Source organism: Syzygium oleosum, unplaced genomic scaffold, assembly GCF_021117445.2.
Source record: "Syzygium oleosum isolate NSW1041296 unplaced genomic scaffold, Sole_v2.1 Sole_v2.29, whole genome shotgun sequence".
NCBI lineage: Eukaryota > Viridiplantae > Streptophyta > Magnoliopsida > Myrtales > Myrtaceae > Syzygium > Syzygium oleosum.
In genome coordinates this window covers 4331094-4346275 of record NW_026607513.1, presented here as the reverse complement: position 1 = coordinate 4346275, position 15182 = coordinate 4331094, and the positions used below count along the sequence as shown (strand labels likewise).

General features: G+C 41.2%; 1 protein-coding gene, 1 long non-coding RNA gene and 1 pseudogene across 2 annotated transcripts; 1 reads left to right on the top strand and 2 right to left on the bottom strand.

Moving 5' to 3' along the window:
* Positions 1 to 2234: 2234 nt before the first annotated feature.
* LOC115694442 (DNA replication licensing factor MCM6) lies at positions 2235 to 9333 on the bottom strand. Its single transcript, XM_030621574.2, has 18 exons — positions 9173 to 9333; positions 8925 to 9080; positions 8706 to 8831; positions 8369 to 8531; positions 8076 to 8269; positions 6967 to 7162; positions 6796 to 6873; positions 6151 to 6380; positions 5917 to 6031; positions 4580 to 4654; positions 4358 to 4498; positions 4043 to 4246; positions 3783 to 3944; positions 3653 to 3708; positions 3349 to 3494; positions 3143 to 3268; positions 2819 to 2949; positions 2235 to 2725 (listed from the first exon to the last, which is right to left on the bottom strand). The coding sequence occupies exons 1-18, from the start codon at positions 9238 to 9240 to the stop codon at positions 2582 to 2584; spliced, it is 2511 nt and encodes an 836-aa protein (XP_030477434.2). The 5' UTR covers positions 9241 to 9333; the 3' UTR covers positions 2235 to 2581.
* A 1175-nt stretch (positions 9334 to 10508) lies between these two features.
* On the bottom strand, positions 10509 to 11954 carry LOC115694451 (LRR receptor-like serine/threonine-protein kinase GSO1; annotated as a pseudogene).
* Positions 11955 to 14186: 2232 nt separating this feature from the next.
* Positions 14187 to 14987, top strand: LOC130135216 (uncharacterized). Its single transcript, XR_008814667.1, has 3 exons — positions 14187 to 14525; positions 14643 to 14753; positions 14877 to 14987. It is a non-coding gene; the product is annotated as an uncharacterized LOC130135216 (long non-coding RNA).
* The last annotated feature ends 195 nt before the right edge of the window (positions 14988 to 15182 follow it).

The window sequence follows — 15182 nt, the reverse complement described above, 5'->3', positions numbered from 1 at the left end:
GGGGGGGAAATTTGCCATGAATTTCCCTTGTTCTTGATAATAGACTCGTTAGTGTTAAAAGCAATTCCTTGCAGAATTTCAATGTCAAAACTTTACCTACAAATTTCATCAAAGTATATCCGAAGGTATTTCAAACAACTTGCTTAGCCCCATCTGTCTTGGATGGGAGAGCGCTCAATCAGTGAGCTATTATATATACTTTAATTAGTACGATTGCTTCTAAACAAGTCTCCTGATTGTATCCATACATGCACCTATCTTATCACTATACGATCATGTAGGGATCTTAACGTGTTATCTGAATTTGTTTCCCTCCTGATGATGAAGCTTATACCCACCGTGACTAACCTTGATCTCCATTATCTAATTGTTACAATTTTAGAGTTTGCCTAGATCTAATAATGCTATCACTACTTGCATTACAATAGTGCTTTACCTGAAACACTTTATTCTCTAATATTTTATTTGATTAGAGAAGATAGTTTCTGCACTCAATTGTAATTGCCGTTTCAGTTAGATGTCTTGAGTTCAATTTCTCATTTTTATACACTTTATTAAAATCAATATTAACCAAGTTGTCACCATTTTATTTGATTTGAGTAGGGAGAAAGGCATCGGTAGTTCTCGAACCTTTGCAAAATGTTCATCAAGTCCTACGAAACTTATTTATTAAATCCTTGAACTCCTAATATTTTTTGTTCGTGTTGGTTATTCAGGATTAAATATGCGTTAAAAGAAAAAAGCTGACACGTGTTGTCATATTAGTGCCGATTAGACCAGAAAGTGTTATTTGTAGAATAAAAGGTGAGAAATAGAGAGAGATTTTTATTCCACGTCATACTTTTCGAATTTTATTTGTATATATTTCATTCTAAAGATGAACACAAAATTTAGGAGATCAAGAACCCAATAGGCCACAAAAAGATTTAGAGGTATGATTGAATATTTTGTAAAAGTTCATCGGTGACTTTGTACCATTTGATTACAAATATTTCAAGAGAGTTCCCAATTACTCTCTTTCGCGTAATTTTAGCTCTGCCTATATAGTTAAATCAAATAATTGCACCTTTATTGCGTACTTTGGGCAAAAATATATGGGGATTGCAAGAATTGATTATAATAGAGTTTCAACGGAGGGGCAATTCTCTTATCAATTATAGAAGAACATAGATAATCTTGTGGAGAACAAACAACATTGACCCACTTCACAAATTACCCATGACACATAAGATTAAGTATCCAGAGTAGTGTGCGCTGATATAGACAATCTCCATCCGAACATGTTGATTGTTGTGGGAAGAATTCCCGTATCTTGAAGCGTCCTAAAATAATCTAATCTTATTACGGATTGATGATATTTACCCCGCTTCTTGAACCTTTGCATAATTTACGTTTGCATTGAATGTTGAAAAAGATCGAAAGATACTTTTTATCTTCATGCAATAACCATTCAACTTGGTGCCTAATCTAGACTCCTCTTATCCGGTATTTGACTAATTCGTCGGTGGCTCATCCAAGTCTCCTTCACCACGGGCGGGGGGGATAAGTGAGAAGTCTGCGTCAATTGCTGTTTGCAGGAACCAGAAGATAATTACAAGAAAGATGACGCACTTTGGCTATTGAGTACACAACTCTTTCTTGACATGGACAGGCTCTGTTGTTAGTTAATCCGAGTTTATTGATACATTAGTACAACATCTTATTGACAAATTTCTCCCTGTCTAAATTGGACAAAGTCTCATACATCAGTACAGCATCCACTGACAGTTACGGCTTTTGTTTCCACCACCAATTAAGACCATGCCTGCTTAGCTCAACGTTCAATCTTTCTAATTGGTATCCAATTTCTTCACTCCGCACTTTTCCCAAGCCTAAGTACAGGTTCAAAGGACAAAAGAATGGATGCATTGCATACCAATCATGACAAGGCTTCAGGGAGAGTGAAAGAATTCACATGTCCACTTTGCAAAAAGCTTTTAAATTCATGCCGAACCGAGTTCCAAATTAACAAATACTGGAAACTCGAACTAAACAGACAAGTTCAATTTATTAAGTCATTGGTTGGTTTCAGTTCCATATCATCATCGTTTACTTGATTTAAGTATGCAAAAGCTTTACTAAACTTAAAGATAAGTACATACCCTCTCGAACTCCACCAAAAAACCAGAAAACAAGAACCCCTCTATGATTGCTAGGAAAGAAATAAAAAATTAAACCGACATGTCTTCAAGAGGGGGATAAAGGTTCCTGCTTTCCATAGCAACAAAGAAGTTTATAGTACATTTAATGATGATCAAGACCAGGTGCTACAGGTGGGCTCTTGCTTCTTTGTGGCGATGTCACTTAATTCTGTAGTAGTTACTAAAAGCAACAAACAAGAACCCAAGGAGCATAGATCAATACATCAAGCGTTGGCCTCCAGTCTATATAACCCAATCCAGCATCTATATGTTGGACAAAATAAAGCAGGCAATTTGTCTTTCACTGTTCCGGCTAGCACCAGTCCACAATTTGCAAATATACAGATAGCAGATTTGCTGTGATATTAAGGGAGGCATTGTGCCGTTCATCTAGTCTCTAGTTAGAGAGCAGCATGGTCATAGTTAGGGGCCACGGCCAAAATTCTGTCGTTTCGATTAACAGCCTGTCTAGCACCTTCGCCCTCTGTGGCAGCCTGAACACCATCGTCCAAAACTATTAAATAACCTTCTCTTCTTATCAAACTCTGCATTACAAAGTTTTCGGCATGAGAATGATGATGAGAGCTGTTGATACTTTTGTGATAAATGGTAAAGAGTTCTCAGCAATTGCATCGTACCTCTATGATAGTTTTGACTTTTTTGATTTCACTCGCTGCTTCCTCCTCCGAGATATCATTATTTTCATCAAACTGCTGATGGACATACCACATGATTAAGTCCCTTTGCCTCATTCCAACCAATCCATCCCCTGCAAGAGATAAGGAAACTCATAAAAATTGCATCCATCTGCCAACAAACTTCAAATAGTGAAAGTTCCCACTGGACCATTTATACAAAGAGCAGAGCATCGGGCAATATGTAACAACCAGTGGAAAAAATCAATCTCCAACCGATGCACCTTTAGATCAACTTATATGCCAAGAGGAGAAAGGATTATCTACCTTCTCGCATGACAGCTTCTTCATGCTGTCTTAGGCACATAATGAGTGCTTGGGTAACCTTTTGGAAATACTCATCACTGACCACAAGCTTTTCTCGTTGCTTGTCAGCGGAACTTGCTCCACTGTCTGCATTTCCATAATCAAATTTTTTTGAAACCCAAAATACAATCACAAGAATAATAAGCTAGTAGAGATTTCACACTCACTTGCATTACTAAACTGCGCGTCCGACGCAGCATCTACTGGTTGAGCATCATCTTGGGCGGGAGCATCAGGTCCATTACCGCTGCTATCGCCCAAATCACGAGTTCCCTCTTGAAACTCAGATAGATCAATCTCAGTTGACTCCACACTGTATGAGAGTACAAAAACCGAGAACAAATCACAAAAAACATTGTGATAATGGTATGTGAGATGGGTTGAGTAGTACGTGGCTGCTGAGAGGAGTGAAAGGCAGGGGAAAACACTTAAATGTGAGAAGGAAATCTTAAAATTTTGCTGAGATCTTGCCTTATTATAGATGTTTTCAACAGTTTCCTTGCTACATCAACATGGCGTGGTTGAACCTACAGAGAGCATCAGCTCAATAAATATTACTCGAATATACCAAATTAAGGGACAAGGAACTCAAGAAAAGTACCTGAGTTTCCAAATAACTTCGAGCAATGGCCTCAGACAGCCTGATCAATGCCTCAAGTTGCCTGACAGTCATACGGTAAGCAACTCTGCTACCAGGAGCTGTATCTCCTCTTCGAAGTGCAACATAAGACTCGACCAACACTTTTCTTGCTTCTGAGCTCAGCTGCATTAATTAGTCCGGTTAAAATGATTGATATATACCTGCAGATACTTTTCTGTAAAACAAAGAACAAAGTCACTGCCGAAAAATCAGAAACAAACCTTTGGTTTCAAGGTTTTTGCATATGCAATGTAACGTTTCAGTTGGGCAGTATTAAATGCAGGAACAATAGCTTCTTCACGTTTCTGATGAACTCTCACAATATGGTGGGCAATGTGGTAATCAATCTCATCATCTGGGTCATCAATCATTACATATACCAGATCGAACCTCGAAAGGATAGCAGGAGGTAGAGCTACATTATACTGGGTACAGGCATAACTAAATTAGTCAAGCATCATAAGTCTACAATGCTCCAAAAAAGTCAATTAAGAAAAGGTCTTAACTACAAGGCTTCCAAAAATTCATTCTCTCACCTTGAGTGGTTTAGATTTGTCATAACGGCCCCCTGTTGGGTTGGCGGCAGCTAGGATTGATGTCCGTGCATTTAGAGTTGCCTGAATACCCGCTTTTGTGATGCTTATTGTCTGTTGCTCCATTGCTTCATGAATAGCAACCTTCAAAACGAAAGTCAATTTCAGTCCTAAGTACCAGATTTAAATGTGGCCAATGTCACAGAAGCAAGGAATAAAACTCACCTGATCCCTGATGTCCATTTTATCAAATTCATCAATGCAACAGATTCCATTGTCCGCAAGCATGAGTGCACCGGCCTAAAATAATCATATGATCTCAGTAACCCGCAGTAATTCTTGCACAGGAGAAGTGACAAAAACATCAAAGAAAAGAGAGACAGCTTCCCTAGTTCTGTCAAATTGAACTTTATTTGTCCAAATTCATCAAGAAGATATTATCTTGACAAGAGAATGTAAGAAGATTGAAAGAAGAGGCAATCAAGAAGGTGCCAGTAAACACTCAGTAACAGGTCACGAATGTGCAAAGAGTGAAGCCAATTTCTCACATTTTCAACAGAATCGTGCAAAATAACTCCGAATAAGCAGCCTACTTAAAGGGGATATCTTCCTCAACTCTGCATTTACAACCGCCAAGAAAGAGCCAAAAGAAAATTTTCTTACTATTAGTTACATTGGAGGAGATGAATAGGAAAGGCAAATCTAGGACCATATACAGTTTAAGGTACATCTGCTAATTTCAGAATACCCTCAAAGATTTTGGTACTCTCAGATAATGAACAGATTGCTACTACATTTTGTACTTTACAAAGATGATTCAATCATAATTGCACCGTGCATTCTGCAAGTCCACCTTTTATGAAATGGCTCTAAATTGAGATTCAATAGTCAAACTTATAGCTTCCACGTTATTACAGAAATAATTACCGTTACAATGTTATTGCCTTTTTGTCACTATTGCAAGATCTCTAAGTGAACAGGTAAGAAGTGGACTTCTGCCTGAAGAACCAAGGAATATCCATTTGCAAGCAAAACACAAATAAGTATTAGATTTGGTAAATGTTTGTCATTGATGGTCGACAACATGTCTTGCCAAAAATTTTCATAACTAGAAAGTGTATAAACCCCCATCATTATCTAAAATATCCAGTGATTGCACTTAGTAGCATACAGTTGATATTTCCAATCTCATCATTGAAAAAGATATATACATATTATGGAAAAGGTAGACCCGGGAGATGTGACAGCATATTCAACAAGAATTATTACAAATCTGAAGTCACACCAGTCAAACAAGGTGATTGTTCTTTCATCGGAAAGACAAAACTTTGTGACAAACAAAGTAGACCAATCTTTCCTTCAGTGGGTTCTTCAACTTCCAGCAAGACACATGGTAGAAAAGAAATTGAATTTCGCAGGTACAAAGCACTGCAGCAGTTTAATTCTTCTTTCACCAGGAAAGATGCAAAGACAGCATCGGGCATATTAATGCCAATAACCCATTTGCATGTACTATATCAAACCAAAAGATATTCTAAAAATAATGAATAACAAACAGCTACCTCAATACAAAATTCCCCTGTTTCTGGTTCTTTGGCAACAGTTGCAGTCAACCCAGCAGCAGAGGAAGATTTTCCCGATGTGTATACAGATCTTGGAACTATGCTTGAAGTATATCTGAAAACACAAGCGAGCACATAAATAAGTCCATAAATCTAGTTATACATGAAAACACAAATTCCATTCAGCAAGCATGATCATAGGGTTGATGAATTGGATTAAAACAGACAGCATACTTGAGGAACTGAGATTTTGCACAGCTAGGATCTCCAACAATGCAGACATTGATATCCCCTCTCAGGTTGATGCCTTCATGCGTTAACTTGTGAACGCCACCGACGAGCATAAGGAGAATAGCTCGCTTTATATCTTGATGACCAAACACTGTTGGAGCAATGCTATTGACAAGCTTATTGAAGAAATCGGGGGTATTCCTCATTCTCTGAATTTCATCAATCTCTTCAGCCTGTGACAGACAGAGACGTGAGAAGCTGTTGGGTCAGCTGTGACTACTGTAACTCACCACGATTGCACAAGGTTGCCAGGGAAAGCCCCATTACAGGATAATTGTTCAGGTCAAATGATGTTTTAGCTACTTCGGAAGAATTCAAGTTACCGAGTACCACTAGAAGCGACTTCATACGACTTACAGAATATACTTAGCATACAGGCATAAGCTTTTTGCCTGCTATGTCAAAAAAAAAAAATTTCTTCAACTACAACTTCGCCAACTAAAGCCCAGAATATTATTTCAAAATCTTATATATTGGATTTCGGAATTACGAAAACCCCAACCACAATATACATGATTCAGCTACATTCTTAAGTCGCATTATTGTTCACACTATCACTTCAAAGAAGGTTGTTCATTAGAGACAAACCATGAATTGCTGGTTGTCATCTTCATCAGCACCCTTCTTCCTATTTCTAATGTCAATGTCTCTTCTACCATCCAAAATCTGAACCAATGCAAAAGGAGGTAAAAGTGAGCATTAGCAAATAATCCATGCACAATTTGCTTAATTAATATACTGATCTCCCAAGTGAGCAACCTGCACTGAATTGGCAATAAAGGCAAGCCGATAAGAGAGATCTCTCACGCCTAATGCTCGAAGACCTCTCACACCTTCCTTTCCAACAGATGATGGATTGCGCTGTGAAGCATCCTTTCGGCACTCTGCTCTCTCGCCAGGGGAAGCCAGGGCCAATATGTCAGGTATGACAACGACGGTACCGGTAAAAATAACCCTGGAATCATTCAGATGATCAAATTGATTCAGAAGAAGAAGCATCAAGAAGTACATGAATAAGAGAAGAAGGTTGACAAGCTAATTCTAGACAACTTCCTGTGCTTAATGTGAGTAGGAGAATGTTCCATCACATTCAAGAGTTATCAGTTGATCTGTGTAAACAAGTAGTCTTAGGCATTGTGTTTCTCCAAGAAAGACTATTCCTAAGCATTACACCAACTTTTTCGTTGTTCTTTTTTTTTTCTCACTGAAACTCGCATGTTTGCAAAAAAGCAAATCCAGGTATGATCAAATGGCCTGTGTAGGGGACATAAATTCAGATACACAGCATTTCTTCCGACAAGTCAGACATGGCAAAGACTCAGATCCAGCTTGACAATTGGCAAGCGATGGGCTAGAATTTACAGCAGGAGCAATAATTCTATCACAGCAATAATTTGCAATCTTAATTAGCTACCATCATTTCAAATAGATTGGCACGAGCAAGACCACAGAGTCTGCAATGAACATTGTCCAGAAGAGAGCATTGGTTGGATGTTCACTTGCTGCCATTGGTTAGAAAGACACGCCACATTGCCTTCTGTAATCATTCTAAGACTCGCCTTAATTCACGGGAGATGTTCCAAAGGTCAGCCAACAGGTAGTTTAACCAGATGTATTCTGGAATGAAGATGCTGATATTCGGAGCTTTGAAGGCAAAAGATTAAACTAATCATTTCTTTCATGGTAAGAAATTACATGCTGAGATTGGTAGCTTTCTACTCTAGGATCACCTGCCTGTTACTTTTTGGGATTTCCCATCAAGAAAAGAAATTCTGGAAGACTAAAAACTATAGAAACTATTTAACCAAAAAGATGACTGGACAATTAGGCCTCATAGTGACCCTGAAAAGTGAGCGACCGATCCTTACGTGTCACCAGCTCTAGCCTGCTCAACTATGTCGTGGCGGAGAATCACATCCATTGATCTGGGAAGGGATCCAGCAGGTATCTCTTTGGAGGTCTCCTGCATTCTCACCCTCTGCCAATCTGCGAATTTGCTCTCTTGGCGGAGCAATGCCCACTTCGCTCTATTTGTGCACGTAGGATCCACACAGATCGAGGGCTACAATTGAGCATGACACCACAGGGTCGATAAATATATTAGTAGGAAGAGATAACGCGAACTAGCAGAAAGCACTCGCGATGCATATGCTAGCCAAACCTCGGTATACTTGAATTGCTGCTCCACATTTCTTATGACACCTCCGCAGTCCAAGCACTTGAATGTGCCCTGGAGAAGCTCCGGCCGTACTTCACTCGTGCGAGTGACCACTCCGGTTACCGATACAAGCTTCCCTATTTCTGCGGTAGCCAGTTCCCTTAACCTACAGTTTTTAGATTAACTTAATCATTTTAAAAGTTAACGAATTCAGGCAATAGAGAATCTGACATACATAGGCAACAGAAAGGGCACAGGAATTGCCTCTAAAAATTCAAACTTTACTGTCCTAAAGGGCAAGTAGAAGCAAGGGGCGGGGGGAAAAAAAAGAAGAAGAGACCTCTTGGAGAAGGGGAGATTGAAGAAGGCGATGTTGATGTCCTTGTGGGGATTATCGTCGGCGATGAAGGTGGGCTTCTGCTCCATGACGAACCGCTTGCACGCATTCTTGAGGTACGGCTCGAACCTAATCAGAGACAGCACCCACAACGGTCAAATACTCACTCACAATCGAAGCGGTGGAACAGAGAAATGATAAGAGACCGCCGCTGCCGCCCACCTCAAGAACTCGTCGGAGATGGCGGACTGGAGGAGGTCGCTGAAGAGCATGACGTGGGAGAAGTCGATGAAGATGGTGCTGGACTCGCTGGCCTTCATCGCGTCGATCTCCGCCGAGTAGTAAGGAGGTTCCCTCGAGGTCGGATCCAGCGTGAAGCTGCGCAATGTTGCTCCTCATCGTGAATCGACAGACACAAGCAGAGATTGGACCAAAGAAGGAAGGAAGGGGAAGGAAGGGGAAGGGGTTACCTCTTGAGGAAGTCGAGGAAGACATCCTCGACCTGGACGGCCTTGCGGTCGACGAAGTACGAGTCCATGGCCGCACCGGAACGATGACTTTTCCTTTCTGCACAGCGGTTCCCTTCCGAGGGTTTGGAACGGAGGAAGAAGGAGGAGGAGGAGGCGAATTGGCGGGAAGATATGGAGGGGCCATCCACCGACTCCCGCCAAAAAGATCACTGATGGGCCTGGGCTTTGCTTCTTGGGCTTTTTATGGAAGCCCATTGGTCGTGAATCAATCCAACGTTGCCAAGGCAATGCTATTGATAGATCTAGCACATCACGTGACTTTAGTCAACACAACATCTTTTACCCAAAAACTCTACAGTTCTCGACTCGATCAATTCGTTTGATTTTGGGCTCACCCATCATTTTTCTTGTTTTTGTATGGGCCGTATATGATTGACATTTCACCTGAATTCGACTAAATCTCAGATGAGATGCGTAAAACCAATCGCAAGAAAGCCCCTGGCCGCAAGAGCGGAGGCACCGGCCGGCAGGGATCGTATGGACGTAGGGAAATGGAGGATTCATAGGATCAGAGAAGAGCTCGAGTGCCTATAATATCCTGGAAATGTGTGTGCATTGCCATTTTGATGTATGATCGACTCTATTGTCAATATGCGAAGAGGTTTCGAGATCGATTCCTCAGACAGAGAGAGCAACCGTAATGTTGTCATTAGCAGTGGTCAATGATTTGTAACAGTCGCCAACATTAGTACGTCAGTTCAGCTTTTCGACTAAATCAGATAGACTGCCGAGCAATATGGGCAGCGGCAAGAACTTGAACCGAACTCTCCGCCAAACCGATCGCCTGGCTCATATTTGGTCTCGAGGAGTCGGGGCAATTACATACAAGGTCAGTAGCTCAGGAAATCTCTCCTCGATTCTAAGAGAAGTGACAATACCCTTAATTAACCATTCACCTAGAACAGTACATATTCCCATGGGCCAAGCAGCCAAACTACTAGAACGCAAGAATCAATCTGGTCAGCTATTCTAGTACAGTTTAATCAACTGGACAGTCCATCCTCTAAGTACCGTTTGACCCTTCAAGAACTTCGGCCCGGGATATCGTGTCGACGGACTCGCAGCTAGTGTCCACGGAACGACTTGCACCTACGCTTCTGTTTGATTCAGATATCGGATGAATTTGAGAATTTCTACACAAGGTTGCGCACGGCATTGAGGTTGGAATAAACCATATCAAGACTCTCGAATTTGTCAACAAGAAAAATCCAACTCCAAGAAGTTCTTACGGCTACACGATCCACAACCTTCATCAATCATTTAGAAGAGGATTAATTTAAGTGTAGGGATTGAGACTTGTCTTCTCCAAATCCGTCATCCTGTTGTTGAATATGTGGAAAAGGAGATCGCACGCCTGCCTGGATGATGGCCTCTCTTGTGGGGCAGTTTTTGTGCACTGGAGTGCAATTTCGAGAACTTGAAAAGCTGCATTCTCTTCCCCGGCTAAGAGTGGCCTCAATGCGGGGTCCATCAACTCTTCCCGAGCCGAACCTTGCATCTCAATATGTGTCTCCACCCATCTGACCATGTCCACTTCTAAACCGAACGATTCATCTGCTGGCATTTTCCCGCTCACGAGCTCCATCAGCACAATTCCCATGCTGTAAACATCACTTTTCTCAGTTGCCTTCATGGAGTATGCATACTCTGAGAGAAGGCAAAGCAGCAAGTAAGAAGAGACTGTACTTTCTTTCCATATATTAGGATGGATAAAAATTTAGATTGGAACAAAGTAGCCATACAACCCGCGAACCACAAATTGGACTCGGTGTCGTAGAGATTCGTAATTCTCCACAAGGGATTTCGCGAGCCCAAAATCACCTAGGTGTGCCTCCATGTTAGAGTCCAGCAACAAATTGCTAGATTTGATATCCCTGTGAACGATCTTCGGAGGACAGTCATGATGCAGGTACTCCACACCTTGAGCTAAACCCAGTGCTATGCGTAACCTTGCTTCCCGATCGAGGCTCCTCTGCTTCTTACAATTCGATGGCTTCTGGTGCAACCAATCCCATAGACTTCCATTCTCCATGTACTCATAAATTAACAGATTGGAACCTGCTGCTTTGTTGCTGCAGTAGCCCATCAGTTTCACTAGGTGTCTGTGCCGTACCCTGCCCAGCGTCTTGATTTCCCTGACGAAGCTCCTATTCGATAGGAGATCTTCCCTCCACAATATCTTTTTAACTGCCACCGTTTCCCCGGTAGGCATCTCAGCCCTGTAGATTTTACCGGATCCCCCCACACCAATCATGAACTCATCACTAAGGTTGTTGGTGGCTTCCATAATATCTTCCCATCTATAGTATTGCTTGGCAGCGCCCTGGTGGAAGAGTAATCTCCGATTCGCCTGGGAAGAACTGGTAGAGGACATGCAGTTCACTTCGTTGAATCTTTTGAACACATCTCGCCTGTGCTTCAAGAACAGGGCAATACCAAAAACCAGAAGAGCAATAGCTGCCTAGGTCGACACTGCTGAGATGATCACGACCGTGGATCCACTCAGACCTGACTGACGCTGGTTGCCAGATATATAGCTGTTGCATGGGACAAGAGGACTCCCGCAAAGATGCAGGTTCCCTTGGAATGTCTGAGCTGGCCACCGTGAAAAGTGCTTCCCGAGTTTGGCCTGAAGCTTGTTGTAAGAGAGGTCAAGCTTGCCCAAGCTGCTCATTTCGCCAACTTCCAAAGGAATTTCTCCAAACCGCTGATTGTGAGATAGATTTTTTTTTTTTTTTGGTCGAAATTTTTTGACAGATCAAGTGCTTGATTGTGAGATAGATCGAGTGCTTCGAGTTTTGACAGCGTGGCTATAGAGGGTGGGATTTGGCCACTGAGATTGCTGTGGCTCAGATCAAGGATGCTTTGGAGATTCTGGAGGTGTCCAAGTTCTACAGGAATTCCAATAGTGACGTTGTTTTCCGAGAGTCCAAGCTCATAAAGCTTGCCCAACTCCCCTATGGATGAAGGGATAGGCCCAGAGAGTTGGTTGCGGTCGAGGTTGAGGACATTGAGTGAGGCAAGATCACCAATTTCGGCAGGGAGAGTTCCATTCAGCGAGTTTCCGTCAAGAGAAAGCACCAACAGCTTGGAACATTCGGATAGCTGTGGAGGAACGGGGCCAGTAAAGCTGTTCCTCGAAAGCTTAAGTTCGCCCAACTGAGGCAAGCTCCCAAGCCACGACGGGACTGGCCCGGAGAGAAGGTTATTGTTTAGATCAAGGTGGGTCAATTTCTGACTTGTCTGGAAGTTTTTGTTTTCTTTTTAATCTTGAGTTGAGGAACATTTATTTTAGGAACCGTCTTAAAGGCAATAAGTGCCCTTAAAGTTGCTTATTAGTAGAAATATATTACGTGAGAGGAGCCAAGGTGTCTGTATTTGAAAACAAAGACATCAACTTTTGAGGTAGACAATGTTAACAAATTAGCATCCTATTGTTCAATCACGCTCCAAGTTTGTTGAGCATAATGCATTAATTGGTTGCACAGAAGCTAATTGTGAATGAAACTTGCTAAGGGCAATGATGTTATGATGAGTAACGAGTTTACAAGTTGATAAGTTATGCCAATGTTCTTTTGTTTAATGTTCACTTCCGTAAACTTTGTATGGCTCATCCAAAAAGACATGGAAAGAAACTCCAGTTTATTTGTCAGTTAACATCTCTGTCTTGCTGCTAGTGTGTCTGCTAAATTTGTTAGAATTGCGGTGATATTGTGATAATAGTATAGTCAATTTATAAATCTGAATGATCGACATGCTGATTTGTCTACTGAGTCTCTTTGGGGTCCTCGTGTGAGTTACATTTGTAACAAGTTGGGAACATGTAGCAAATATACTCCTACTTGAGGGTGAGAGCTGAGGAGCTTAGTATAGGTGTTTATAGTGGCATATTTTGTAAATAGTCAGTCCGTGCATATTATAGTTAGAGAAGGGTCCCAACCATTCAGTTTAAATTTCTCATTTGTTCTTCTATTTTCAAAGGAGCAATGTGACAATGGAAGGTGATCATGATCATACATTGAATCGAATACAAATTGCATGCACGTGGAATGTCGCTAATTATTTTTTCAGATATAAGTCAATTTTGAGATAAATTTTCTGTTTAACCCTTCCAAGTGCGCAGAAAGTTTAAAAGTATACAATGTTGCTGCGTTGCTTGTCCCAACAGTTGATGATTTGACGCATACTCACACTAGATACCTCGGCACAATCTTATGAGCCTAAGTTTGATCCGATTTAGTTGACTGATGGAGACCAAATCACCTTGAAATAAAATGAGATTGAGCTTGGGCCCTTGGGGTATTACTTAATAGAGAAGTGGCTTTCTTTTGTTCTCGGAGGAGTTTTATTTATGGAATTTTTCTTCTTCTTCTCACAGGCTTATAGGGCATTGAAACTGTCATGTAGAGCTTCATGTACATACATTATGCATAATTGCCAGTTGCTTGGACGGAATCCTAGGGAGCTCGTTGGTTTGACTAGAGATGCCATTAACGATATTAATGAGGCATGTGCGAGGAGTGCTTTTTCTTTGGATGTTTTCCACCAATGTGGCGGCGATAAGGTTAATAGAGAATGCATAGGTGCCCTCAAAAATTGGTCAATGGCTATGGACTTGGTTCGTGGATTGCCGGGTCCTCTGCCTTTGGTGAAGCAGTGGGTTAAGGTGAAGTGCTGAAAACTCTTTGCTATTTCCTATGTTTTTTATTCTTATTTTTGGTTGTGTTTCAGATTCAATGTAAACAACACAGACATGCAGATGCTGGGGGTAGTCTGCCAATTTTATACCGATTTCTCTCATCCTGCAATTAAATTCCGAAAGCAACTCTTGCCATAATAGCAGAGCAGGTTTGACCTTGTATTGATACTTTTTGGGAAGAAAGTCCTAGTTGCTCTACCACTGTGCATGAGTATGTGTATGTTTCACATGTGTTTTGAAATGAGGCTTGTGCTTTATAATGAATTGAGGATAGTCGTTGCCAGGTGGCTGGGTGGCGTTAGTGTTTGTGCACGCATGCACATTTTTTGGACTACTAATAGTACTCGTCTTTCCTTCTATTGTGGTTAGGAGCTCCTTGCGTATGAGGAAATAAATTCCTCAATTCCAGAGCTATGCAGTAGAATGCAAATGAAAATCATAGACGAGCTTTTGCGAGAAATTTAATATGCAAAAGCTAGCTGTTTGCAGAAGGCAAGACTTTTAATATAAAAAAAAGGGAGGATTCCAAAATGCCGTGGAAGGGAAGGGTTAAACAGCTGCGTTCTGTGTTTGTCTGAAGCAATATCCACAATAGTGAGTATTCTCACTTTACTTACCCGGTTCGCACCAGAAGATGCATTCAGGTTGAATGGATTCTGTGTCTCTTTCTTTCTAAGATGGATTGACGATTTAACACGTGACTCGACGCAGGATTGTGTCAGTAAATCATCATCGTGCTCTGCTGTCTCGGAATGTCATTTATTAGCCTCTGCATATTCTCTGCGTGCTCTCTGTACTCAGGAAGCTGAACCGAAATCAAAGGTGCAAATGCATGGAAGGCTAGTCCCTCTTTTTTAGCACTTTAGTTCTAGCTGTGCACGCCCCAATCATGCTCTCTTTAACAATCCTTCTGTTTATTTTCTGTTGGTTTTGTTTATAAAGCAGGGAATACTTGAGGATATTAATGCGGCACTGAACCTCTGGCCAAATATCAAGAATTCGGACAGTTGCTCTTTGGATGAAGATGACAGCGTGTTGGCAGAAATATCACTGCCTGCCATTGTTATATAATATTGTCGATATTTCTGTCATTGAAGCTATTTTGAAGTTATGCATGCTCTAAGAGTGGAACTACGGTGGATGATTTTTGTTGGCAAAATTGTCAAAAAAGTCTTAAACCTTTTGCACTTTTGCCAATTCAGTCCTAAACATTTGCACTTCTTACCAATTGAGCTTAAATAGTTTATTCTT